This window comes from Trichoderma virens (assembly GCF_000170995.1).
Source record: "Trichoderma virens Gv29-8 chromosome Unknown TRIVIscaffold_4, whole genome shotgun sequence".
Classification (NCBI taxonomy): Eukaryota; Fungi; Ascomycota; class Sordariomycetes; order Hypocreales; family Hypocreaceae; genus Trichoderma; species Trichoderma virens.
Genome location: NW_014013745.1, coordinates 1,994,419 through 2,019,913, shown reverse-complemented (window position 1 = coordinate 2,019,913; position 25,495 = coordinate 1,994,419). Strand labels below are relative to the sequence as shown.

At 48.8% G+C, this 25,495-nt stretch overlaps 6 protein-coding genes across 6 annotated transcripts; 4 read left to right on the top strand and 2 right to left on the bottom strand.

Moving 5' to 3' along the window:
• Positions 1-230: 230 nt before the first annotated feature.
• TRIVIDRAFT_199411 (uncharacterized protein) lies at positions 231-3,444 on the bottom strand (the record flags this gene model as incomplete). The annotated part of the gene is made up of 9 exons (XM_014103561.1): positions 231-795; positions 853-1,173; positions 1,271-1,436; positions 1,502-2,169; positions 2,248-2,413; positions 2,491-2,511; positions 2,598-2,942; positions 3,002-3,196; positions 3,270-3,444. The coding sequence occupies 9 exons, from the start codon at positions 3,442-3,444 to the stop codon at positions 231-233; spliced, it is 2,622 nt and encodes an 873-aa protein (XP_013959036.1).
• Positions 3,445-4,751: 1,307 nt separating this feature from the next.
• Positions 4,752-13,034, top strand: TRIVIDRAFT_61595 (uncharacterized protein; the record flags this gene model as incomplete). The annotated part of the gene is made up of 1 exon (XM_014103560.1): positions 4,752-13,034. One exon carries the CDS (start codon positions 4,752-4,754, stop codon positions 13,032-13,034), a length of 8,283 nt encoding a protein of 2,760 aa, XP_013959035.1.
• An 897-nt stretch (positions 13,035-13,931) lies between these two features.
• On the top strand, positions 13,932-15,907 carry TRIVIDRAFT_215686 (uncharacterized protein; the record flags this gene model as incomplete). The annotated part of the gene is made up of 3 exons (XM_014103559.1): positions 13,932-14,063; positions 14,138-14,323; positions 14,387-15,907. 3 exons carry the CDS (start codon positions 14,029-14,031, stop codon positions 15,387-15,389), a joined length of 1,224 nt encoding a protein of 407 aa, XP_013959034.1.
• A 595-nt stretch (positions 15,908-16,502) lies between these two features.
• Positions 16,503-18,311, top strand: TRIVIDRAFT_61593 (uncharacterized protein; the record flags this gene model as incomplete). The annotated part of the gene is made up of 3 exons (XM_014103558.1): positions 16,503-16,998; positions 17,073-17,111; positions 17,170-18,311. The coding sequence occupies 3 exons, from the start codon at positions 16,503-16,505 to the stop codon at positions 18,309-18,311; spliced, it is 1,677 nt and encodes a 558-aa protein (XP_013959033.1).
• A 1,767-nt stretch (positions 18,312-20,078) lies between these two features.
• Positions 20,079-22,616, top strand: TRIVIDRAFT_199407 (uncharacterized protein; the record flags this gene model as incomplete). Its single annotated transcript, XM_014103557.1, has 5 exons — positions 20,079-21,383; positions 21,528-21,636; positions 21,932-21,971; positions 22,052-22,373; positions 22,428-22,616. The coding sequence occupies 5 exons, from the start codon at positions 20,079-20,081 to the stop codon at positions 22,614-22,616; spliced, it is 1,965 nt and encodes a 654-aa protein (XP_013959032.1).
• A 1,758-nt stretch (positions 22,617-24,374) lies between these two features.
• Positions 24,375-25,235, bottom strand: TRIVIDRAFT_61591 (uncharacterized protein; the record flags this gene model as incomplete). The annotated part of the gene is made up of 1 exon (XM_014103556.1): positions 24,375-25,235. One exon carries the CDS (start codon positions 25,233-25,235, stop codon positions 24,375-24,377), a length of 861 nt encoding a protein of 286 aa, XP_013959031.1.
• Between the last annotated feature and the right edge of the window lie 260 nt (positions 25,236-25,495).

Here is a 25,495-nt window from a genome sequence, read left to right as displayed (position 1 = left end):
TACTTGCGCAATCCTTTCGTGATTACTAGATAGTTAGTCGGGCTGTAACTTACCCCGGGGTACGCATTTTTCTGGTCTTGCAAAAGGTTGGGTCGTAACTTGCTTTGAACACGGTATTTCAATTCATTGTTCATCCAGTATGAGCAAGCCTCCACTCGTTCAAATTGAAACAATTCATCTCCAGAGCTATCCACGGAGTGCTGCCCACACACAATCGGTCTCCTCTTCTTCTAAGAGAGTTCCACTGCCGCAAATGCCATATAGTAACCATCTCCCTCTGGAACATTGCCAGCCTGATCGCACCAATACTCCTTGATTCCAAGGTCTTTCTTTACACCCACCTTTCCCGTTGCGCCCTTGGCGATAAGGTGAATGCTGCCACCTGGCTGAATGGCAATTGGCGAGGTTGCGGCTTGGTACGTTGTGAGGCATTCGACTTTCTTTGAGGTAATCTTACGAGGTGCTAGCACGGGTGTCGACATCGTTGAGGCTGATTCGGCCTGAACGGAGATTTCCACTTTGTCCGCCCCGCCGTTTGAGGTGACGAAATCAACCGATGTGAAGAGGTCGGTTCCCAGTTTAAAGCCGGTGTACTTGACCTCTATCTTGGAGAGGTATACCGTGGAGTTGGTGGTGTTTTTCCCAGTGATTTTAATTTCCACGGGCGAAGCAGATGACTTGACAGGACTGATGGTCGTCCATTGCAGTCTGGATGTCGGTTTGTCGGTACCTCCATTTCCAGGATCGTCCGGCTTCTTGGGCGGTGGAATGATGATTTTCCCTTGGTCGGGGGTGCTGTTTATGTTAATTCAAGGATAGCAAGGGTGCGGAAAAAGGGGGGGAGACGCTTACTCTTGATACTCGATTTCAGCTATCAAGTCACCTTTCTCGCTGAACATGGCGTTTTTGAATGTGAGTTGTCCATTTCCAGGGTAGAAAAACTTGGATGAATTGGCGAAGCCAAGATTCAGCGCTCGCTCCAAGTTTTCCAACTCCCGCTGCAGGTTTTCGGCGAGGTTTGATTGCGTCCAATGATGCTCTGAATCGGGCACATCAGTAGTATTATTCTCCACCCTCACGAAGTAATTCCTGTCATGTGTGACGCTCAGGTTAAGGCTGCCGTCCTTCACCGTCACATCAATGTACAGTTCCCAAGTGAATTTCCAACGCACGCTGTGTTTGTATAATGTTGTCAGCTACCCCCATCTCTTCATGTGCAAGAGGACCTGGAACAAGAGAGGGGAAAAAAAAAACTCAACGGAGATCATACATTTCCCGCCAACGGGCATTTTCTAGTTGATGTGAAGAATTCACATTTGCATTATCTGCGATGGTGACATAAACGTTGTAATTCGTCTCTCCGTTGACCGTGATCCGATTGCCTCCCTTCTGCCATTTTACGGTTACGCGGGGGCTCCCTGACAAGGAGAAGAAGTCTGTGAGCTATGGTGTCTTGTAGAGAAAGAAAGGAGGAGAAGATAAAGTGTTTGGGACAACTGACCTTCACCCCAGTACTTGCCATGATTCAGCGGCGGTTCTTCCGGAATTCCAGGGTCAACCCACTCCGTTTCGTCAATTATCACGGGGCCTGGGCCCATATGCCGCGCGATTTCGCTTGAGCCATATCCTACTGAGGCAATCCCAGCGACGGCGTTTGATATCGAGCCTATTGCGCCAACTGCCCGCGCCATGGCTTCTGCTGTGTGCCTTACCGCTTCTGCCTGTCGCATTTCTTCTTCTTGTTGCTGCCTCATTTTCCTCTGTCTTTCCGCTTCTTTCATTGCATATTCCCTTTCCTGTATGGCGGCCTGCCATTTCGCTATGGCATCCTTGTCCTCCACGTCGAATAGGGGGGAATCGTACGTTGACTCGACATAGGCTTCATAATGTGCATCCCCGTAGCCGACTGCACGGAACCTGTAGATAGGGTTATTCGGATCCCCATAGGGATCTTTGCTCGGATTTACACCAATCTCCAAGCCGTATGAATGATCCCCATTCAAGTCTATATGTGCAGGTCCCGGATAGATCTGTGACTCCTTGACGAACACTTGGAGCTTTGGCAGCAGGAATTTCTCGAAAATTAGCTGGTGGCTGAGGACAAACGACCCATCTACTCGACTACCTGGAGAGTTGGGATTTCCAATCGTAGTGAAATTACCGGTTTGCCTGTATTTTTGGATCATCAGTGTTTCACAATCTTCTATGAAGCTGGCCTTGATTAAACATAATAGAGGGACGACATACGGCAGTTCCCTCCATGTCATTGGGCGGTTGTCAACGTTCTCGCAATACAGCAGACAATTGCGTGACCCAGGATCTCCGGTGCCCCGAATTCCGGACTCCCATCCGGTCTTACCTGATTCCGACCCAATTCTGTAGGGGAAAGATTGGTGGATCATAGACGTGGGCGCTGTGCAAAAAATATGTTAGCATCCTCGAAATTCCTCGTAATAATTCTCTTCCCCCCTTTGGATGGATTGTCCTTACCGTAAGTAGCATCATGTTCAGCTATTTTAAAAAAGGCCAAAAATTAGCATCCATGTCATCTTGGTTGATCTATGATATTAAGATTGTTGTGTCCAGGGTGTGCTTACGTATTTTGCCATCCAAGTTAAATCTTGTGCCAATGGTGGTCATGCCATCTTCCTCTCTCTTGAGGCTGATATCCTTGAAGATGCTCTCCAGCGTGCTGGATGCATGGTCATTTTCTTTCACTTCTTTCCAAGTGGCGTACTCATCAGATGATTTGTCGGCCATGGAAGACGGGCCAGCAAAGCTAACGCCTTCTCCCCACCAACCGCTGGCCATCTTGGCGTACAGACGCTCTGGTCGGTAGTCGCCTGGTACCTCAAAGTTGTTGTGAATAAAGTCTCGCTGTTTTTTCTTTCTGTTTTTCTTAGCATCATCATCATCCGGGGCGTCTTCGAACTTCTCCCAAGCTGCGTCCCACTGTTAATCAAGCGTTCACTGACTTGTATAATATGGGTGCTTGGCTTACTTAGAGGGACTTTGACATCAATGGTCCAATTATCTATGGTGTAATCTTTTGGTGGGACATCCCTGTAGTTGACCGTTAGAGTGCCTTGTTTGATGTTTGTCCGCCAGATGACTATGTTGTTCTTCTGTGCAGCCGGGTCTCCGACGGGGATCACCAGCTCTGATGGCGCCAGATCAGCAGATATGGATCCAGAGTCTATAAAATTCCAATTTTGATAGCATCAGTCAATGAGCAGTCTTCTTCTCAATGTCGAAGTGCTGGTATTTACCGCTGTCGCCATAGAAATCGTTCATGTCCTCGTTCTGCTCGTGTATCCTTTTGATGGCATGGTTGATCATGCCTTGAGAAATGGCTATGACCTGATCAAAGTGATCACCATCACTGAGGTCAAGGGAGGTTTTGAGCCGAGAAGCCTGCTCAGCATTCTGGAATTGCGCATCCATAATGGATCAATAGTTGCTCAATCGAGCGGTTCTAATACTCGAGGAAGTGATTTGCTCTAGCCGTTCTTTGATAAAGCTCCTGGAATTGATTTCATGAAAAAGGGGCTTTCCGATGCTTCCTTATAATACCGATGATATATCCCTCATTTATACCCGCACTTGGGAGAACATGAATGCAAAACCAGCACATATGCTATTATAGAATATGCCCGAGTATATGCTTGATGCATTGAAGTGGCTTCTGATTGGCTCGTTCCCATATACGAATGGTATACCTGTTCGATTGGCCACAGGTAAACAAACAAGTTCCAGCTCTAAACATTCAACCATTCTGGTCCCAATTGAGTCTCGTAAATGCAGATGCATGATGTTACCCACGATGGCAGTGCATTCCAACCATTTCCACGCTCGGAAATTGTGGCTGGCTGAATATAGAGCGCATGTGGTCATCTGCAATGCGATGAATCCTACCAGGCTAATTGGGTGAGAGCCCATGTAGAGGGTGCAGTTCAGCTCTCTTTTACGTAGCATTGCAGATGCGTATGCAACTTTGCGGATTGCGACAAGAAAAGGATTGGCAGACAATTGTACTCTAGCACGCAAAATCACAGCTGAGCTAGCATATGCTGGTAGGATTGAGGCATTTAATTAGGGGACTGGTAGAATAACCTGTTGTATTTCATTGACGAGGAAGCCATTTTGACTGAGTAATGAAAGATTGACTCCATTGCGACATTTGCTACATGCGAGTAAGCATCTTGGAGACAGGGCTCAACTTCATCTGCCACCCCCCCTTACCCCGCATTCGAGGGGGCATTGTCTGGCGGTTTCCACCAGCTGTTGAAAAGGAATATGTGTGTAGACCTTCTGTTTATGCTATTGGCTTATATTAAGCATTGGCTGCGTGAAACTAGAGCAGCATCGTATCAACAACAATACTGCATGTATTCTGCCTTGCCCAATCTCATTCGGCAATGCTCCACCATACTGGAGCGTAGACTCCACGGCCGGCATGTAATATGTATGGACATTTGTATGTCTTTACTGGACGATGCTTTGTTTTTCGTGTGTGACATATATATAATGGATCAGTCTATACAAAGAGGGATCGATTTATAAATGCAAAACCCTTGTTGTGCTTGATTTCAATCTTGGCGTGCACCAAAATAAAAGCCAATACTCTGCAATATCCCTTGGGCTAGATTGTCTTTTCGATGCTTCCTCCTCTTATTCATTGAATAATCTCCCAGTCGCCAAAAGGCGGGGGTTAAGAAGCATCTTATTTCCCAGCTTGATTTCTCTTCATCATGGAAGGACCAGCAGATCTAAATCACATCCTCAAGGGACTCCTGCCCTCGAAGGTCTATGATGACGTTGTCGGTCAACAAGAGCTAGACGTCGATAAGCTAAAGTCGCTTGTGGAACAAACAATTCAGAAACACGCTGCGTTATTAACTGAGACTATCAAATCCAAGCTGCTCCTGCTGGTTGAGCTAGTCAATGAGCTCAATCTACCTCCAAATCTATGCAGCGAAGTCATTCTCCATTCTCACTATTTGGACATCCAAGCCGTCATCACTCATTTCTGGGCGATCTGGTCTGGCAACCCAGAGCGACGAGCTGATGCCATTAGGATGTTTGAAGCCAAGCCGGCAATCATCATTAAGAATCTGGTTGCCCAGGATCACTTTGGCCTCTCTCCGACGGTGCAACAAGATGTAATACAAATCTTTGCCAACCTTGGGCCTGCTTTCAACATTTTGAAGGATCCCTTGCCACCCAATCATAAAGCAATCGCCTGGTTAGACAAGCTCGAGGATCCGAGGCGTAAGCAAGCGGCACTCGCCTTCGTCGCATCGGTTCAACAGCTATGCAGGGTCATCATTGAGCCCATGGACTTGCCGGCCCTCATCTCTCTTGGCTTTTCGTCCGTCGAAGAGACTGCTTATACTCCTCTTGAAACTTTCGAGGTACTTGTGGCGCCCTATGGCATCTCCTTAGACCATGCGCGACGCATTCACGGAGAGGCTACATCCGCCCAAATGAGAATGGAACAATCCATGATGGCTTTGCTCCAGAGCTCTAACGACTTTCCTCCTTCGAAGCTCTACGGCAAAATCAACGCCAGCAATAAATCAGATACTTCAGACACTCGTGATACCAATTTGTCCAAGTGGTTCGGGGACCTCGACCAAGTTGGCTGCGAAGACTGCTGTTCCGTCACCAGTCCCGCAGCCTATCTTGTAGACCTTTTCCGTATGCTGAAGAATCTCCGCATTCAGTCCACGTCAAAGACCACCATATTGGAAAAGCTGTTTGAACGCAGACCTGATTTGGGTGATCTGTTGTTGTCTTGTCGAAATACATCTGAGCTGGTGCCATACATCGATTTGGTAAACGAGACCCTCGAATCCGCCATAATTTACCTGGAAGCCAATGATGGTCTCGATAGTCTTCAAATCCAAGTCTACAATGCAGACTCGCACAACCACATCCAGGAAGCCGCTCAATTTCCACATGATGCGAGCAACACGCGATATGAAGTTTACGACAAATTCATCATCAACAAGGTGCACCCATCGACAGTGTTCCCGTATGATCACTCTAAAGACAGCCTCCAAAATTACTTGAAGGCGAGCAGTACGACGTCCGCTGAGCTTCTCGAAGCCTTTCGTGCCGACCCTCGTCTGGCACGAGACTCCACACTCACCAGGCTGCTGAGCGACAAGGGGGCTGTAGACACGGTGTACAGTAGAGTGTATGCGGCGGAAGTCCTTGGAATGGCGCAAGACGACTACCTCGCCATAACTCTCGAGTCGTTTTACGATCTTCGTAGCGCTCGTTTGGTAGAAAACAATGCAAACATATCTCAGGAACTATATCAGAAGAACGCCGGTCTTCTGCCATCTTGGTATTATTGGGGATACGAAGACAAAAATCCCGAAGAGGGCGACGGAGAGGAGACCATTATAGACGCCGAGAATGGGGACGGACTGCCGTTTATCAAAACTCAACTCTTACCACGACTCGATATCCAATTCTCGACTTTGGCTCAGATATTGAATACTCGGTTTCTGGATGGATGTCTCACTGTATCGCTCGTACCTGAAGGCGCAGAATTCAATCCGCAGAGAAATGTGCCAAGCGAGTTGGACGAATTTAGATTGAGAGGAAAAGACGGCGAATCTTTGGATGTCTATAGCTGCCAGAGGTTGGATCAATTTGTTCGCATATGGAGGCGGCTTGGTTGGCCAATCGAGGATGTTGATGATGCCCTTTTCGTATTTGGAGACTTTGTCACCAGTGATGAAGGTTTCGGAGGGAAAATGTTGACCATAACACCGGACACGATTGAACAGTTGGCTGCTATTTCAGAGATTTCACGGCTGACAAAGAGCAAGCCCCCAGTGATCGTCTCTCTCTTTTCCCAATCATCTCAGTACTTTCTACGATTACCAATCATCCAGACGATACGGCTTCAGGGGGATCAGACTATAAGCGTTGAGGAGAAGAAGCTCCCAGCAGAGCAATATCTACCGCTCTTGTTGTCCTCTCTTAACATATCTTACGATGATTTCGTGCAATTCCAAGACCAGGAGCAGCTGGGTGATGAGTTGTCGATGGTGGCTGTCTTCAAACACAACCGACTGGCAGAAGCCGCGAGAATGTTTTCGGTCGACGCTGAGCAAATCTCCAAGTTACTTGCCATCTTTTCTAAACAAAATCCATCACTTTCAACGCCAAAGACATTCCTCAAAGCCCTTAAAACCTGGAGGCTTCTGCAAGAAGATGGATGGGAGGCATCTAATCTCATTTCTGTGTCTATGCGACTCGGTGTTCAGGTGAATGAGGCCGTGGATACGTCAACTACGAAATTAATTGGCGCATTTATGGGCTCTATTAAGAGCGCTGAGAAGGTCTTATCGTTAAATCAACCACAAAACTCCTCTAATTCACCAAGCACTGAGTCGCCGGTCCCGACGCAGTCTTCTACTGCTGTTGTCGATCAATCCATCTTTAATGCTATTAGCAGTTTTTTCTCAAAAACGCCCACAGAGATTATCAAAACTTTGCTGAAAAAATCTTTCCCAGACGGGAGACCAACGCTGAATAGCCAAATACTATCCGCGACGACAAAGTCTCCTGGTGTCGATTACGAAGCTGTCAATTTTACTGGCGCACTGTTCTTTGCCGAAGATGTAATCATACATGTGGAGACGGCCTTGAAGACGGAAACAGACACAAGTTTCAGCGTAGGAGAGACCACGTACGTGTTGACCAAGAATGTGAATGGCGACCGGAACTCTAGTTTATACGAGTGTAACATTGGCGTCTCGGCAGGTACTGCGGTATATCTTTCGTGGCCGTCTAATTTCAGCAACACTCAAATAACACTACAAAATCCCGATGGAACACCTTTTGCAGCAACAGAAGTCCACCCGATATCGACGAACGTGGTGCTTGAAGTACAGCATGCCATCGGCCAGATTGGTCAATACGGCCTACTTGTTGAACACTATCCCGTGAACGCCTCAGAGTTGGAGGTTCTGCTGGATTCTGGTATCAATTATCAAGGTTTCGATATTGTGAATGATTTGCATAGCTATATCTTAGCCCGCAGGGCTCTTATGAAGACGGGCAAAGAGGTAGATTTTGCAAGGTTCACACAGCGCTTTTTAGGCTACCAAGTTCCCTCCTCAGATCTTGTTCTCCAATTCAGCCAAGTGACCGTTCTCAGCAAGTCAATGGCTGAGAAGCTCCTGATGAACAATCTCTCAGAGGGTGGAGCGCGGAGCTCGGATTTGCGCCTCGAGGCTCTCCGTAAAATCGGCCAACAATTTCAACTAATGGCTCGAATGGGACTGGGAGAAGATTCGCTCGAGCTATTATTTACGTGTGCTGAGCCGCCCCCATTCGGAACTAAAAAAGATTCGACTGATAGGAGCCAACGCCCCGTAACAAGGCTGGTCCAGCGTCTGCAAGCCGCTCTGGCCAAGAGAGGGATGAAGAACACTCTGAAGAATGCTCAGAACGTTCTCCGAGAAAATCGACGCAAAGCTCTTATCCAATATCTCCTTCAAAATGATGACATAAAATATAATAAAGGCGTAACTGATGCGGATGGCCTCTTTCATCTTTTTCTAATAGACGTTCAGATGGGTTCTAGTCTCGAAACAACACGAATTAAGCAGGCTATCTCTACCGTGCAATTTTTCGTACATCGGTGCCTGTTGGGCCTTGAAGAGGACATTGACGGGACTCTTATACCACAAGATCGATGGGCTTGGATGTCGAGATATAATCTTTGGGAGGCGAACAGAAAGGTGTTTCTTTACCCTGAGAACTGGGCCGATCCTGCACTACGAGACAGTAAAACGCTACTTTTTTGCGCGCTTGAAGACGATATCATGAAATCCAATTTGGATGAAAGATCCATCACCAACATCATCCGGACTTACATCTGTTCCATGGACGACATCGCCAATCTGCAGGTCCAATCTTTTTATTGGGACAAGTCGCATGATCCGAAGATCAAAGAGACCGGAGTCTTCCACATTGTCTCGAGAACCCGAAACGCGCCCTATCAGTATTACTACAGGCAACTTGAATATCTTGCGAAAGGCTCATTGCCAGCTCCGCTCTGGTCCCCTTGGGAGAAGCTGCCGTTTGACGTGAGGGCCCACGATGTCGACCACGACGGCAAGGCTCTCGCGCACACAGGATCTTACGTCGTTCCAGCCTTTTGGCAAAATCGACTGATAATCTTCCTCCCTCGCATTTCCGTAATTGCAGTGCCTAATGATAAGCCATCCACCACAGTAACTCTCTCATCAAGGGGATCATCTAGTGATAGCGAGCAAGAGATTAAGGTTGGCGGTGGTGGTGGTTCTTCCGACGCCCAGCTGAGACTGGAGATCAAAATGGCCTGGTCAGAACGGGTTGACGGCGTGTGGGTAGCTCAGAAGCAGAGCCAAGACACACTCACGGCACCAAGCGGCCGGACGCCACCTACCTTTGACTCCTTCAGATTCAGCATTTACCAGACTGACGAGAATTTGTCGGTGTTGCTTTATCAGGCTGATAGCTCGTCGGAACCTAATTACCTAGGGCAATTCAGGCTTCACGGACCAAGGCTGTCATTCATCTCCGGAGACGGGAAACGGCTGTATACCGAATCCAACGCCCCAAGAACCCTCTTTGGGCAACTTCGCGTCGATTCCGGGGAATATTACAAGGCAGATAACTGGTCCTCGATATCGCAACCCCCAGTGGAAAGTAGCCGCTTATCCACTGTTAGCTGGGTTCTTGATAGTCGGTCAGACTCTACTCAGCCCTTGGGCTTGGTTGCCGACCTTTCTGTCAAGGACGGGCGAGGTCATGAACCATGGTTTACTCTACCTACTGCCCTTTTTGGGAACTCCAAAAAGGGTAACGATACATATGCCTATCAACTATTCAACCCGCTCAGCGATAAGCTGCGGGCAGCCGTTACAAATGATGATGGTGTTGATGCTATCTATCGGGTCATGGATAAGTCGACTATAAGTAGCAGAATTGTGTCTCCAGAAGACCAGAATATGAATCACGCCTTTGGTAGCACCAACCAACTAATGCTTTGCCGGGAAGATGCAACGCCGTACTCTATTTATAACTGGGAGATTGGATTTCATTTAGTGGCACTGCTTGTGGAGCGCTTGATTGGTTTGCAGGCATTCGACTTGGCAATCAAATACGCACACTTGGTATTTGATCCAACAGGGGCAGACGGGCCTAAGCCTACCCATCCTACATGGAGATTTCCACCATTCAGAGACGATGCAACGTTAGAATACGGCAAGCTCGGTGCCATCATTGATAAACTGAGGCCAAGTTCGGGAGATGAAGACCATATGTTTGCGCCCATCTTGGCTTGGAGACGCAACCCTTTCAACCCGCATACAGTGGCTCGTGGGCGACCTCTTTCATACATGAAGAGGTTCGCGATTAAATACATGGAAGCGCTAATCTCAAGCGGCGATGTCTACTTCCGACAGAATTCTTTAGAAACGATTCATTTTGCCATTGAGCGCTACATCGAAGCGTCTCATGTGTTTGGGCCGCGGCCTCAGACTGTTCCCAAATTAGGGAAACAGCAGTTTAAGAGCTACAACGACCTCAGTAGCCAGCTGGATGACTTTTCCAACGCTTCTGTTAAGCTGGAACTCTCGTCCCCGTATTACGTTCCGTTACAGGAACGAGGGACCTCAGAAGGGAACGGTTCGGGCGCTCTCCAAAGCTTCCTGCTAACTCCCTATTTTGGCGTGCAAGCGAATCCGGAATTCATGGAGCTTCGCAGTAAGATTGATAAGCGTCTATATCAGATTAGAAACTCGCTGGATATCAACGGCAATCCTCGAACTCTCAGTCTTTACGATCCACCAGTGGACGTCGGGGACTTGGTAACCGCATTCGCTTCCGGATCACAGAGCGATATTGCGTCAGTTATTTCCGGCTTCCCAAAGGTGATGCCTAGGCAGCGGTTCATGTACTTGATCCAGAAAGCGTATGAGCTCTGCTCGGAATTGAAGACTACAAGCGCAACATTGCTCTCCGCGATCGAAAAGGGAGATGTGGAGGCACTGCAACTCTTGCACTCAAATCAAGATACCGGCATGCAACGGATCTTGATGGAAATCAAGCTCAAGCAAAAAGCAGAAGCTCAGGCTGGCCTCGATCAGCTTATAGAGAGTAGACGGTCGGCTGTTGTTCGATTTAAATACTACGCGGCATTGACCGGAGATAAAGTGCCGTTGCCAACAACTTCGACAGACTTTGAAGAAGTGCAGCAGAACATTCCTGTTCCAATCGACCAAGACCTACGTCTGTCCCAGCATGAGAAGTTAGAATTGGCCTTTGCAGACTCATCTTCTTCCCTCAACAGTAGTGCCGCTTTACTCGACGAGATTGCCGCCGCATTTCTTTGCGTGCCAATGCCGGCTCTCAATGGACAGCCAATGGGCATGGGCGTAACGATCCAAATCCCAAATCCTGGTCAATTCATGCAGATTGGCGCAACTATCATGCGTGCGAATGCTCTCGAGGCAGCAGAGGACAGTCAGAGAGCCTCACGGATAGCCATGTGGACGCGCCAGCTCCAGGAGCGGCGTCTGCAGTTGAACCTCGCAGGTCGTGACATCAAGAACATCGACAAGCAGATGGAAGTTCAGACGGCTAGGATTGCCGTTATTGATAAGGATATAGAGTCTCAGAAGCAGACAGCCGAGAATCTACTCAAGATCCAGGATTTCCTCTGCACCAAATTCAGCAACAAAGAGCTATACTCATGGTACGAGAGTACGACGAGGAATTACCTGTATCAGACTTATCTGGTTACCATGGAGCTAGTGCGAAAAGCTGAGATTGCCTATCTTTTCGAGCAAGGCCCTAACGCCCGCTCGACTCTGTCTAACAAGGGATACTGGGATCAGGGAAAACGGGGACTGCAGTGCGGCGAGCAACTTTGGTTCGCACTCAAGCAGATGGAACTATCATACCTAAATGAGGTCCGCCACGATTTTGAGATTACCAAGAGTATCTCTCTCCGCCAGTTGGACCCAGTTGCTTTGCTCAACCTTCGTGAACTGGGTGAAACAAAATTTGACCTACCCGAGGTCCTATTCGATTTGGACTTCCCCGGCCACTACTTCAGACGCATCAAATCTGTCTCTCTCTCCTTCCCCTGTATAACCGGCCCGTATGTAGGAATCAATTGCACAGTGACGCTTCTACAGCACCAGTATCGAGCAAGCGACTCGACAGATCCATCATATCTAGCGACTGAAAGAGATACCAGATTTGCACATGAGGAGATCCAAACTCCCATCCGATCAGTATGTATCAGCTCAGGAAACAATGATGCTGGAGTCTTTGAGCCGCTGGATTTCCACGGCGACCGGTACCAGCCATTTGAGGGGGCAGGTGTCATCAGTAGCTGGAGTCTTCGCCTGCCCAAGGAGTACCGGGCATTTGACTATCGAACCATTAGCGACGTTGTGATGCAAATACGCTACACAGCCAAGAACGGCGGCGAAACCCTTGCGCGAGCCGCCTCTATAGGCAACCGAGATATCATGGAAGGAGCCGCAAAGGCTTCGCAGAAAAAGCCCATGTCCCTTCTATTGGACGTCCGCAGTGACTACGCTGACGCCTGGTACTCATGTACCGCAGCTCCTGATCGCGCTCATAAAGATAGACGAGTTATGTCCATCCCAAATATCAAGAGTCGACTCCCGTTCTTGGCCAGGGGCCGCAAGGTCACCATCAAATCTGCCACAGTTTATGTTACCGGTCCTGATTTAAGCAAATACAGATTCTACATCTCAAAAACAAAAGATCGGCCAGACACAGGTGCTGTGCTTGGCTATGACGACAAGCTAGGAGATCTTCAATTGTTCTCATCTCCAGAAAATGGGAGCGGGCTTGATGCTATGTGCAGCAACGACAACAACAGCCCGCCATGGTATCTCACCATGGCTACAACCGACGGGGGAGACGCTGGGTTGGTGCCAACGAACATGTTACTTGTTGTTGACTACGCACTCTCGTCTTAGTGGTGGCGACTGAATGAGAGAAGATGTAACAGATGGAGGGTATTTATCTGTTTTATTAGCACATATAAGTAGCCAACAGCAGGCTAGCCAGACACCTGATCTTACAGCCCGCCAGATGACAAAGTGGAATATAAAGGCGAGGTCAAAAGAGAAGAGAGAGTGTTTGTCATATGTCTTCATAGAATGCTACTACACTTTGCTCCATCGCATACGACCATAGGTACATGTAGTCGAGAATTCGCGGTCCCGTCAAGCACTTCTCTTGAGTGTGATGTCCTCCATTTTCTATATCCCAAGACTCCAAATCTGGAGCTACAGGTTAACCAACCCCGCGCTAAGATGCTGTAGTGCCAGAGTTCCGGCATCGGCGATGTTCTCATTGCCTAGTCAATTTCTCATCCGGCAGATGCCAACATATTGCTACTGGAATAGATTATTGTAGCTTGTGTGCAAAGACACGAAGCTAAAGATTCTTTATCGCTTTAATCATAGCGTGGAGATGGCACATTTGTAAGAAAAGATTTAGATTTCTCTGATAATAAAAATAAGATATTTCCGTGCCACAACGTCGTTGTCTCCTATCAGCTGCGCTTAACAGATCTACCTGCTCTAATAAGACCCGACGTTAAAAATATGCAGATTGCCGCGCCGCCATCTTGCTAGCGTTTAAGCCGCTATTAAGAAAACAATCATCAGCATTTAAAGGTTTATCAATCTACATGTACCTGTCAACTTTGCCATTTGGTCTACCTAATTATCATTACCCTACGTCGCTCCATTACCAGTGCTTCTGTCCTGATCAAATGGATCAACTATTTTCCGAGCCCGAATATCCTCAAGGTTGACGTGGTCTGACATACTAATTGGGCACTTTCAAGTATTAGTCACATCTAAAGAAAAATATCTTTGCGACATCGCTACATTCCTCCCTCCAATCTCCCTCTCCTCCATCAATCAATTCACCCAGTTGACATACAGAACAGATAGAGACATCATGTCGACATTTGGCCACTACTTTCGCGTGACGACGTGAGCCCTCTCCCTCCACTAAACTGCTAGGAACATAACGCAAGACATCAGCACACTAACCTCCATCGTCACAGCGCCGGCGAGTCTCACGGCAAGACCGTCTCCTGTATCATCGAGAACTGCCCGCCAGGCCTGTCCCTCACCGAGTCCGACATCCAGCCGCAGCTCAACCGCCGGCGCCCGGGCCAGTCGGCCATCAGCACCCCGCGCGACGAGAAGGACCGAGTGACTATAGGATCTGGATGCGAGTTTGGGCGCACGTGTGTGACAACCCTACAGGAAGTCATAATGTTTGCCATGATGCTAATACACTAGGGTCGCAGATTGGGCACACCCATACTACTGACCGTGCCTAACGAAGATCAACGCCCTCACGACTACGGCTCCAAGACCATCGACCTCTACCCGCGCCCCTCCCACGCAGACTGGACTTACCTTGAGAAGTATGGTATCAAGGCCTCCTCTGGCGGCGGCCGGAGCAGCGCCCGCGAGACTATTGCCCGCGTCGCCGCCGGTGCTGTTGCCGAGAAGTGGCTGCGCGAGGCCTACGGCGTCGAGATCGTTGCCTTTGTTTCCTCGGTTGGCAACATCAAGCTCTTCGAGGACAGGCCTACAACCGATAGCGACGATATCGACTCCCTTAGTAGCAACCCTAAGTTCCTCGAGCTTGTTGACACCTTAACCCGCGAGAAGGTAGATCAGTTCCTTCCCGTGCGCTGCCCTGATACTACCGTCGCGAAGCGTATGGAGGATAAGATTGCCGAGCTCCGCGATCAGCACGACTCTACTGGTGGTACCGTAACCTGTATTATTCGCGGGTGCCCCTCCGGCCTCGGCGAGCCGTGCTTTGATAAGCTTGAGGCTCTCCTCGCCCACGCTATTATGTCTATTCCTGCTACCAAGGGCTTTGAGATTGGCTCTGGCTTCCGCGGCGCCGAGATGCGCGGATCCCGCCACAACGACCCCTTCGTGTCTATCGCCGCCGCCGACGATGCGACGCCGAGCGCTGGCGCTGGCATTCCTCCCTCCCGCCTGCGGACCAAGACGAACCACTCCGGCGGTATCCAGGGCGGCATCTCCAACGGCATGCCCATCTACTTCCGCGTTGCGTTCAAGCCCCCCGCTACAATCTCCCAGGACCAGACTACTGCTCGCTACGACGCTTCGGGCGAGGGCATCCTGGCCGCCAAGGGCCGTCACGACCCTAATGTTGCTCCTCGCGCGGTTCCTATCGTCGAGGCCATGGCCGCTCTGACTATTGCTGACGCCCTCATGGCTCAGCACGCGAGGCAGATGGGCGTGAAGATTGCCGCAGCTGGACGGTAGTACATTTCGGAGTACGAGTGAATGTGGAGACTAAGGGGGAACACCAGCAGTATAGAAATGGTTAGGATCAAGGCGCTCGCAATGATCTAAAGCGTTAGGAGAATACATCGTTTGCTAGACTTTGGCCCTGTCCATGTAGACTTTGGCCCTGTCCATGTTCTGTCCTTCCCTAATGAAACCGAAAATGCTTTCAAGCCCGGGCCGGAGGGACGGGCTTACACTATAGCGATGGCGAGGGCGGCCTCGGGAAGCGTCGGCGCTTATGCAAGAGGACGCAAAGGGTATTTCGTCAGCGACGATGAGAGAATCCGGCCGTGCGAGGAAGACAAAACAGACAGTGGCAGATGGTGAAAGATCAAGCGTCGGCGCGCGTCTTGAGGGAGTACGGATGCCCGGTTACGTCAACGAACAACTGCTATACTTGAATGTCAAGTATTTCTCACTGCAGGATAACAGAGACTAGTTTCGTGAAAATCCTCAATCAAATACATTCTGCAAAAGAATCAGCATTTCTCTAGACTTGATCTTGTTAACACTAATTTCGCGTGATGAAACGAGACGTCTTCGTAATTCTATCCATTGCCGCAGCTTTTCGTGCTAACGTCTCCTGGCTCTCGCTCTGTGCTCCGCCAATCGGCATGGTGCACACCTCTTCTGAAGCTGACCTTTAAGAAGCTCGATGCGTGAAGAGATTTGCCTGCTGCGTTCAATAAGCAATTAGTACTCATTTCCAATTATCAAGAAAGAGGGCAAATCCAGTGCCGCCACTTTGGTATTTGAAAAAGAGAAAAAAAAAAGCGGAATTAGCGGTCAGGGATGGTGTTGCTTATGTGATGGACACAAAGCGCTCTGCAGAGACGAAAATCATTGAGGCGGAGCAGAGTCGCATACAGACACGCTATGTATTTTACGTAGCGAATCCCTCCACTGGTTTATTCTCAAATTTTTATTTTGTCTCTGTTTCTGTTTTTTTCCCTTTTCCGTTCATTTCCTTTCTGGTCTGCTTATATACACCACGTTTCACTAGTCTAGGGCCATCACCCAGGCCAAGTGGTCTTTCTTTTTCGGCCTAAGAACTGGTTACAGCTTCATTTCCGCGTCTCTTCACATACCATGGCTGAGGTTCTTGGCACCGTTGGCACCGCCATTGGCATGATTGGCTTCGTCGGCCAATTATTCGACGGCTGTGTCAAGGCATATGGATACTTCACCATGGCAAACAACCTGGACGCGGACAGCCAGCGGATGATGTGTAAAGTGCGCATCGAGGAAATGCGGCTGGTGGTCTGGGGCAGGGAGTGGGGAGTGGCAGAGGGCAAGTTTGATGAGCATCTGAGCGAGCGGAATCCGCAGCTCAGGGTGCTGGCGACGCAGATCCTGGAGCAACTTCATGGCACCGTCACGGACTTTAAGAAGCTGCAGGATCGCTATGGGCTGGTGGACGAAGCGGCGGGCAAAGGCGGCAAGGAGGCGGATGTCTCACCACCGAGAAAAGGGTCCAAGGATGAGGGGAAGAAGACAAATGGCTCCAAGACGACTCCGGGTGCGCTTTCAAGTGAGAGAAGCTGGAGAAAAGAAATTGGACTGAGGACGAAATGGGTTATAGGAGGTGAGATTTGGCCACCTTTGTGAGAGTGTGAGCTATGGCTATGATGCTTACATGTTTCCCCTGCCCCTGAACAGACAAGGACAAATTCGCCAATCTCTTAAAAGATCTTAAAGGTAAGTATGAATGAACATAAGTCTATCTACGATGGCAAATAGCTAACATTCAACCCAGACTTCAACGACGGTCTTGAAGCCCTCTTCCCCCCTTCTCAAGTCCAATCCTTCCAGCGCGCATGGACGCATCAACTCCTCGACCGCGCCCAGCGAGACCTGGCCGAGCTCTCCCTGCTCGAAAACGCCTCGTCTGGCATCTACCCCCAGCTCACCAACTCCGCCAACCTCAAGAAACTCCGCATCAACCTCGACAGCAAGCCCCAGGCATCCTTCAAGCCCACCTTTGCCCTGAAAATCGGGCGCACTTCGCTCGACATTCAGGACTTGGACTCGCCTCGCCGGGTTCAGGCCCACCATGTTACTGCAGGCGATGTCCTCATTGAATGGGTTGATTACGACCGCGAGGAGATTGAGGAGCGCGTTGCTCATGTCCGCAGAATGGACGATCTGGCCCGCATGATGCACTCAGCGTCAGAATGTCATCCGGATCTCCACAGTATCGACTGTTTGGGTTACACAGATGACGCCGCCAACAACCGCTATGGCCTCGTCTACAAAGCGCCGTCATCTTCTCACTCAACGCTCAAGACGCTCATCTCCAGCCCCGACCTGAAAACGCCAGACCTCGACGACCGCATCCGCCTCGCGCAAACCCTCGCTGTCGCCGTCTGGTCCCTGCACTCGCTCGACTGGTTGCACAAGTCTCTTTGCTCCTCCAACATCGTCTTCTTCCCTTCAGCCTTTTCCACCTCCGGCCTATCGCCCACCGCCTCCGCCGCCCTCGTCCCTGACATCTCCCTGCCGTATCTCAGCGGCTTCGGCGCCTCTCGCCCAGAGCTCGACACGGCGCTGTCCATCGTCCCGCGCAACCCGTCCATCGAGGACCTGCACCGTCATCCCGCTTCCTTGCGCGGTAGACCACACATCAAACCGTTTGATATCTACAGCTTCGGTCTGGTCTTGTTGGAGATTGGCCTCTGGAAGGTCCTGCAGACTTACTACAAGGCGCACTATTCGGCCGAGCGCTGGCGCGACAAGGTCGTCCTCGCCGTGCTGGTTCCTGGGCTGGGGAGTAAAATCGGCAAGCGGTACAGGGAGGTGGTGGAGATGTGTCTGCGCGTGGATGAGGAGATGTCTAGCAGCGAGGCTGGTGAGCTGATGGAGGAAGTTGTTAATAAGTTGGAAAGCATCCGGGTGTGATGTGGGTAAAGGCATGACACGATTTGACGATGATAATGATGATGGAATGAGTAGCAATGATGAAAACATGGCAGGCTACTGCGTATAGACAAAAGGAATAGCAGATGAAGCAGAAAACAAGGGAGTTGCTGTCTAGCACCCCAACTTGGTCACATAGAACCCTAAGGTTAAGATAATATAGTAGATACAATACATATTTTCGGATGGTGGAGGAAAGTAGCGATAATAACAAGAGCTATATCGAAGTTTATATACTATCTCTAGTAGCAGGTAGTATTTGCCATCTCTATACTATCGTGAGTAGCGGGAAGTAGATCCCAGTTTCCATGCTATCGCTACTAGAACGTAGTATATATCAGTTTCTTTATTACTACTAGTAATAGTAGTTGGAAACATTATAGCCATGATGCTACTTATTGATCTCAACGGAGGATGATTTGCTGGTTATGATGATGATGGCGCACTGGTGTATCGAGTAGATTTTTGTCACAATCTATAAACCATGCGTCTTAATTATATGTTTGTATCGGCGTCTCATCTCGGTTGTGTCTTCGGTCATCCATTGTAGGGCACTCAACTCATTACCTATTTGATGCCTCAGAACAGGATTTTCAGTAAAGAGAACGGCACCTTGTGCGCCGTTACTCCCAAAAGAGACAATCATAGAGGTATCGAGTGAAGTCACTATATTAATAAGAAAAAGTTAGCATACATGTAGGCTGTACTGCTCGTTATAAGGTCATATGAGAGAACTGACTTCTCACTAGCTGTGCCTCCGGTGGAACACCTTTGAATAGTGTTGGAGGTTCTAGGCCCCCATTTCGCTGATCCTGGATTATTACTGTCATAAATCCCGTCGTCTGGTATCAAAATAGACATAACTGCCTGGATGTATGCCTCGAGTCGTCACCCTTTTATATAGACCCCATCTATATGAATGGTCAGACATCAACTCTGCATATACTCTGTCAAGGCGAGATTTGATAGACATAATAGTTCAGGGAACATTCAATAGAAAAACTTTATACGCCACAGAATGATAAGTATCACGGATGAATGCATGTAGGTAGTGAAGAGATTTTGATACATGCCCCTTGCTATTAAGCAGCGTTCTGAAGATCCATGGTAAAATCTTCGAGGTATCATTATGGGATTTTATCCCAAAATATCAGGTTTCAACAGAGCATGTGTGCAGACGCAATGTAAGACTCAATAGGTTGGCCAAACCAAATATACTATAACTACGTGCAGGTGGAAACAAACAGTTGGGAGCAATGAACGAGGATTCATAGTAAAAGCCCAGCCTCATTGCCTCAATCCCACGGTTAGTCACCTCCACAATGTAGTCTAACGATTCCACTTTCGGCTTTTGGATTCCTTAGCGTCCGTATCTATTTTTGGAGCTCTAATGCCCGAGCGTGTCCGAGGGCAACAGTCATGGAGCCTTCTCCAGGCATAATGTGTATACAAGGCGAAAATGCTTACACAAGTGCTTACGCGCAATGGCAACCGCTAATTGTGAAAAGAGAGCATGGTCGAATGATTAGCACTAATCAAGGCTGTTTCAAGCTTATGCTCGGAGTATGACTCGCAGTATGCCCCCTGTAAGTAAGGCTGATCTAGATGCTCTTAGCTTCAATGAGGGAGGGTTCTAGATAAATAGCTTTGATGACAACTCTCCTGACAACCTTTTAGGTTTCTGTCTTATCCCTATTCCTCCTTCTGTCTATTTACCACTTGACATATAGGTACCTCATAATAATCATCATGACTTCGCCATTCCCGCTGCTGTCGTTTCCCGAAGAGATTATCGAGAACATTTGCTGGCAACTACTTGGACACCCGAACTTCCGTTCGTTCCAGAGGCCTTACGACCCGAAGTCTGTGTCTCATCTCTGCCGGGCATCAAAAACTCTCCATCGCATCGGCACACCAGTACTTTACGCCTATTTCGAAGCCTACGAGCGTTTAAAGAGACTAGCAGATTTCCTTCGGACCATCATCCACCGCCCCGAACTTGGCGCGCTGGTGCAGGAGATAAACTTCAATACCTTTTACTGGTGTGAACTCGAGAAAAGTCATACCGATGCCTTTGAGAGTGCGGCAGCAAGGCTGGGTGTCAGTCTCGATGGCTGGATGGAAAATAACCAGTTCGAGGCCATAGTACAGCTTACCATCGCCCATACACCGAATGTGAGGTCCATCGAGGTCGTTGCGCATGAAGTTTACTGCGATGATGGTGTTGGATCTTTCACATTGCTTGAGAAAATGGCTGCTCAGGTTCCAAGACAAGTCTCGTTGCCGCGACTGCGTCGACTCTACGTGGGCCATGACGACTGCCGGAGGATTTCTCTTGGATACTTTGGAGGCATTCTTGAGCTTGCACCCAATGTCCGTGAGATTATTGGAGATCCAATCTATGGTGCATACTGCGACGAGCCGAATGTGAATAACCGCATGATTCTCGACAATGTCACCAGCTTACAGCTCAAGGGTGGTCACATAACCAGGCATCAGCTACAAGAGATGGTCTCCCGTTGTCGAGCTCTGGAGCATTTTACTTACAAGTATCACTCCATATATGCTGGCCTTGAAATATGTGTGACTCCGAGAGAGGTCATCGAGGCGCTGAGGCAGTGCAACCACAACAATACCCTCCGTTCCATCCGCGTTGATATGGGATATCGAGAAAGGCGGTCTCCTGACGACCTGAGCTTTACAGGTAAATGCGATGATGGCGAACAAATCCTATCCCTCAAAGATTTCTCGCGACTCGAGACTTTTTACGTTGACGGCACTTCGGTCCTATTTCCAACTGTCGAAACGCCTGGCTATAGCACCGATATTCTTACCAAAATGTTGCCTGGCTCTATACGTCGCTTTCAACTCACTCATGCGGCAGTAGAATCTGCCGCAAATCTGATATCTTTGGCACAGTCGATTGCGGATTTTCCACTCCTTGAAGAGGTATCTCTGACTGGCAACAGCGCCGAAGGGCCCTTGGGTGATAAGGAGGTGGAGTTTGATGAATCAGAGATCACTGTGCTGCGTAATACTCTGGAAGATAATGGAGTGCGATTCAACTACACATTTACCAACGATGATGATGATTGAGTATGAGAAGTCGGCTTGTTAGGCAGCGATTTTGCTCAGCAGTAGATATGAAGACAGACTATGCTATGTAATTAGTCGAGAATCTCATGATATCTTTCATAGGCCAGCGATGGCCTCGAAGAATGTTGCCGTAACCTTGGGATGATTCAAAGGGGAAACCTCAATAATGGGCAAATGGAGCCGCAGTACAACTGCCAAACAGCTCTGACAGGTAACTCTAAATAATCACTTCTGGCTCACTTCTGGCTCACCGTTATGTGGGAACACGCGACTGGTTGTTGAGGGCTGCCACTGTCAAACGGACCGCTGAGGCAGAAGTGAAGTGGCCACCAAGCAGCACAATCCTCGAGTCCCCAACCAAATCCACCTGACAGCTGCCCTTTTCCAAAACTTCAGCCCTCTGAAATCTTGAGCACAACTCTTCTACCAAACAACATCACTCTGCCCAACAAGCAACAACCACCAACGTCAACAACTCTGGCATCACTGCTACAACTTCTTCAAAGACAAACACAAGTCGAAACAAGCTGTCAAACCGACAATAAAGTAAGTATCACAGAGTTCTATGCACTGTCCCTCCCCTGTCAGGGTTGCAAAACTTCAACGGTGACTGACCCATGAAACAGAATGCCCTACAACGCACACTTTGAGAGACAAATTGAGAGCTATCGGAGGGCCCGGCGTCTTCTCGTCGCCCGCAACATCAACTTCAGATGCACTCCAGCCGCATTTGAGGCCAACGTTCGGGCTAGGCTCACGAAGCCCGACTCTGTCACCTTCTTCTGGCCTCCGCGTGAGATCCGATACATGCGCAGCCGGAACCGCCACACAGGCTTTGTGATGCTTGGGTTCGAAAACCGGCCCGATGCCGGGTTGGCCGAGGAAGAGCTCCAGAACTTGGTTCTCAACGGCCGTTCCGTCACAGTTTCTCGAGCAAGCAGGGAAGCTGTCAGTCTACATACTCATTCCTCCTATCCATAGCACTGCTGACGCAAAACACAGTTCCTCCCAGAGGCCATGCAAGCAGCAGCAACTCCAACTACCACTGTCTCTACCTCCGGCGCCGCGACAACTCCTGCCACCACCACCACCGCTCCCGCTCCCGCTACTGCCCCTGCTACAGCTCCTCCAGCCGCTACAAATCGCAATCCCTCTGATTCTACCGAAGAGACTCGCCAGCATTGGTGGTGAAGACTTGAACTATGGCAATAGGAATGACTACAGTTAGAGCATCTGCACAATGGCAACAACAACAGGAGAAAAAGAAGGAAGAAGAAAAAGGGCAATCGGAGAAGGAAAAAAAGAAGGACAAAAAAAGAAAAGAGAAAAAAAAAATCCAATAAAAGAAAAAAAAAAAAGGAGAGAGAGAGAGAGAGAGAGAGAGAGAGAGAGAGAAGAAAGACGAAGTGGACGAAAGTCCATATTTCCCAAGGAAGAAGGCGAAAGCCCTCTCTTTCCTTCATTCTTTCATAGGTGAAAACCTTATTCTTTCATAGGTGAAAACCTTATTCTTTCATAGGTGAAAACCTTATTCTTTCATAGGTGAAAACCTCATTCTTTCATAGGTGAAAACCTGATTCCTTGATGGTTGAATATCCCCTGGGCCTCGGCCCTAAAGGTCGCTCTGGCAGCCCTACGGGCGTGGGTTCGATTCCCACAGCGATCCAATATTCTCCATTTCTATTGCTTGATACTACAAATCTGCATTCATTCCTCAACCAGAGAGAACTCCCAAGTAGTGCCCCTATACCTCGTTGGTATTTCTACACTTAGTTATCTCGAGTATCTACTTGTCTCGCGGTGCGGAACAAACTGTCATAGACAGATTTAAAGATGCTCATTTCCTAGTAATTTCTTGGTTGCTAATCTTGGTAATAGTAGCGACTTAATGACCGAGGTTGATGCTGCTGCCATGGCCATGAAAGCCTTGTTGTGCCCGTAATTGGAGGCATATCTTCTTGGAACGACGGTATGGTCTTCGAGGCGCCAATACATACTTTTGTCTACTGCCTTGACTAGTAGGGCTTTGTCAGTTCCCTCTTCGTTTATTTGGTTTGATAAGCCCAGAAAAGTTGACACGTAGCTGTTTATGAACTAGATTTTCTAGAAGACGAGGCGATAGGCGAGACGACTGAGAACGTCTCCATCCTGGCGAGCTTCATGTGTTGCTAGGCATCTCTTCCGCGCCGCTCCGCCACGTCTATGAGAGCAGCACGACCATTTCTCTAGCGCTTCTTCTGTGGCTGTCCGTACTCATACTCTACTAAAGTCAACACCCGAATCAGCGACATTGCTTTCAAGGAGACACATCGTACATATACCTAAGTAAAATCCGCCTTGGCTGCATGAGTTTGCCCATCGCATTTTACCTTTCACTTCTTACACTCATCACATGCTCGTGCAATCTTTTGAGATCCTTGATCCCCTCGCTGTCCTTTCAAATAAAAAATGGTGAGCATCGTAGCGTCTTCCCCGGGATTACAAGTTGAGAGAGGGTGACCGACATCAGATCGTGCTCCTATATAGCGGGGGTAGCGGGGGGTGTCTGCATGTAGGCTTATAGAACATAGATACATGTAGTTATCCTGGATCAATTAGTTGCGGAGATATCCAGATCAGCGGGGACACTAGACCCCGTTTTTATTCCGGGCATTCTCTGAGCAATTAAAGCAACATGAAGACGAAAATTGTTGAAATGATTAGTGCCCAGAAACAGGCACTTGCTACCTGGCTGGTTAACATTAGCAGCTCACAAGATCAACTGCTGCCAGATCCATTTAGCTATCTGGGGCAATTTCACGTCGGCTGATGAGCTATGTCTTGGACAAACGCATAGTTTCTTGACCGAATATTTATGAGTTGGTGTGGTGGCTGTATTTCGCATAGTAACTTATGGCTAGCAATCTCGGTGGACTTCCAACAGGCCACCATGACAGAACAAGACTCAGATCAATTTTGACTTAACATCGGCAAGATGAAAAGCAGGATCTCTGTGTCTTGATGTGCGGAAAGTACAACACCTTTGCCAGGTGAGACCCGTATAGCTGACTCCTCCTCCCAAGGCTGCCCGTCGGCTTCACCCGCGCCACTTAAGACAAAAATTAACTGCATTGCATTTGCCGAAGTGACGGGGAATCGGCCACTCTTTTTTATCTGTATCATCTCCGCTCGGGTTTCACGCTCAGTAAACACCCCAAGTGTCTTCTTAAACACCATCCCATCTATATTTGCCGGTTTGTCCGCTGGGTGCCACGTGTAATTGACCGGACTCATGATGACAGGGTCCTTGTAGCGACCAGGCGGGTATGTGAGACATCGATCGTTGAATTTCTCCCACAGGGCTTCATATCCATCCTGTGGCGGATCGTCGTCTTGTCTTCCGGTTCGATAGAATTTACCGCCCTCAAAGTGGCCGAGCTGGGCAAGCTCTTTCTGCCCCTCTTCTAGCTGACGGTAGGAAAGAAAACCTTGCCCACTTGTTCCACCAAACTGTAAAATGAGAACAACCCGCTCCCCATCCGAGTCCTGCTGCGGTCCGTAGTAGACGCCTTCGGGATGGTAGGCAAGCTCCCCCTCAGTTGCATATTTATCAGGGCTGATGGAAATATCCCCCTTGTAAGCGTAACGGAACTGGTCAAAGTTGTGCCTGTGGCGTGGAGAGAAAAATCCAATTGACCGGACAAGGGCAAATAGGTAGTTCTCGGGGGTGCCTTCCTGACCAATGAATAGGTATTTGAAGGCCAGTCCTTTGTTACGGTGCTTTAGCGAAAGGTCAGAATAGGCCATCGCTTTGCCGTGAACAATTTCCATTGTCGCTCAGTTTCAGTGTATCGCTTGAAAATTCGATAATTACAGAAATCACATCAGCCAGTGAACTGTCTTGTAATCCTTTTGGGAAGAGCTCTTCTGTTATACGATAGGGTCAGTGGTCTAACTGGACTAATGATGGATTCGTCCGCATCCATATCCGTGCCGCAAGTTGGACTATTTTGAAGTTTCTTCCTACGCTTGCCTTGAACAAGTTTAACTTCCGGGCGTGTTCCGAAAGGATTGTTTATCTCGAGTAGCTG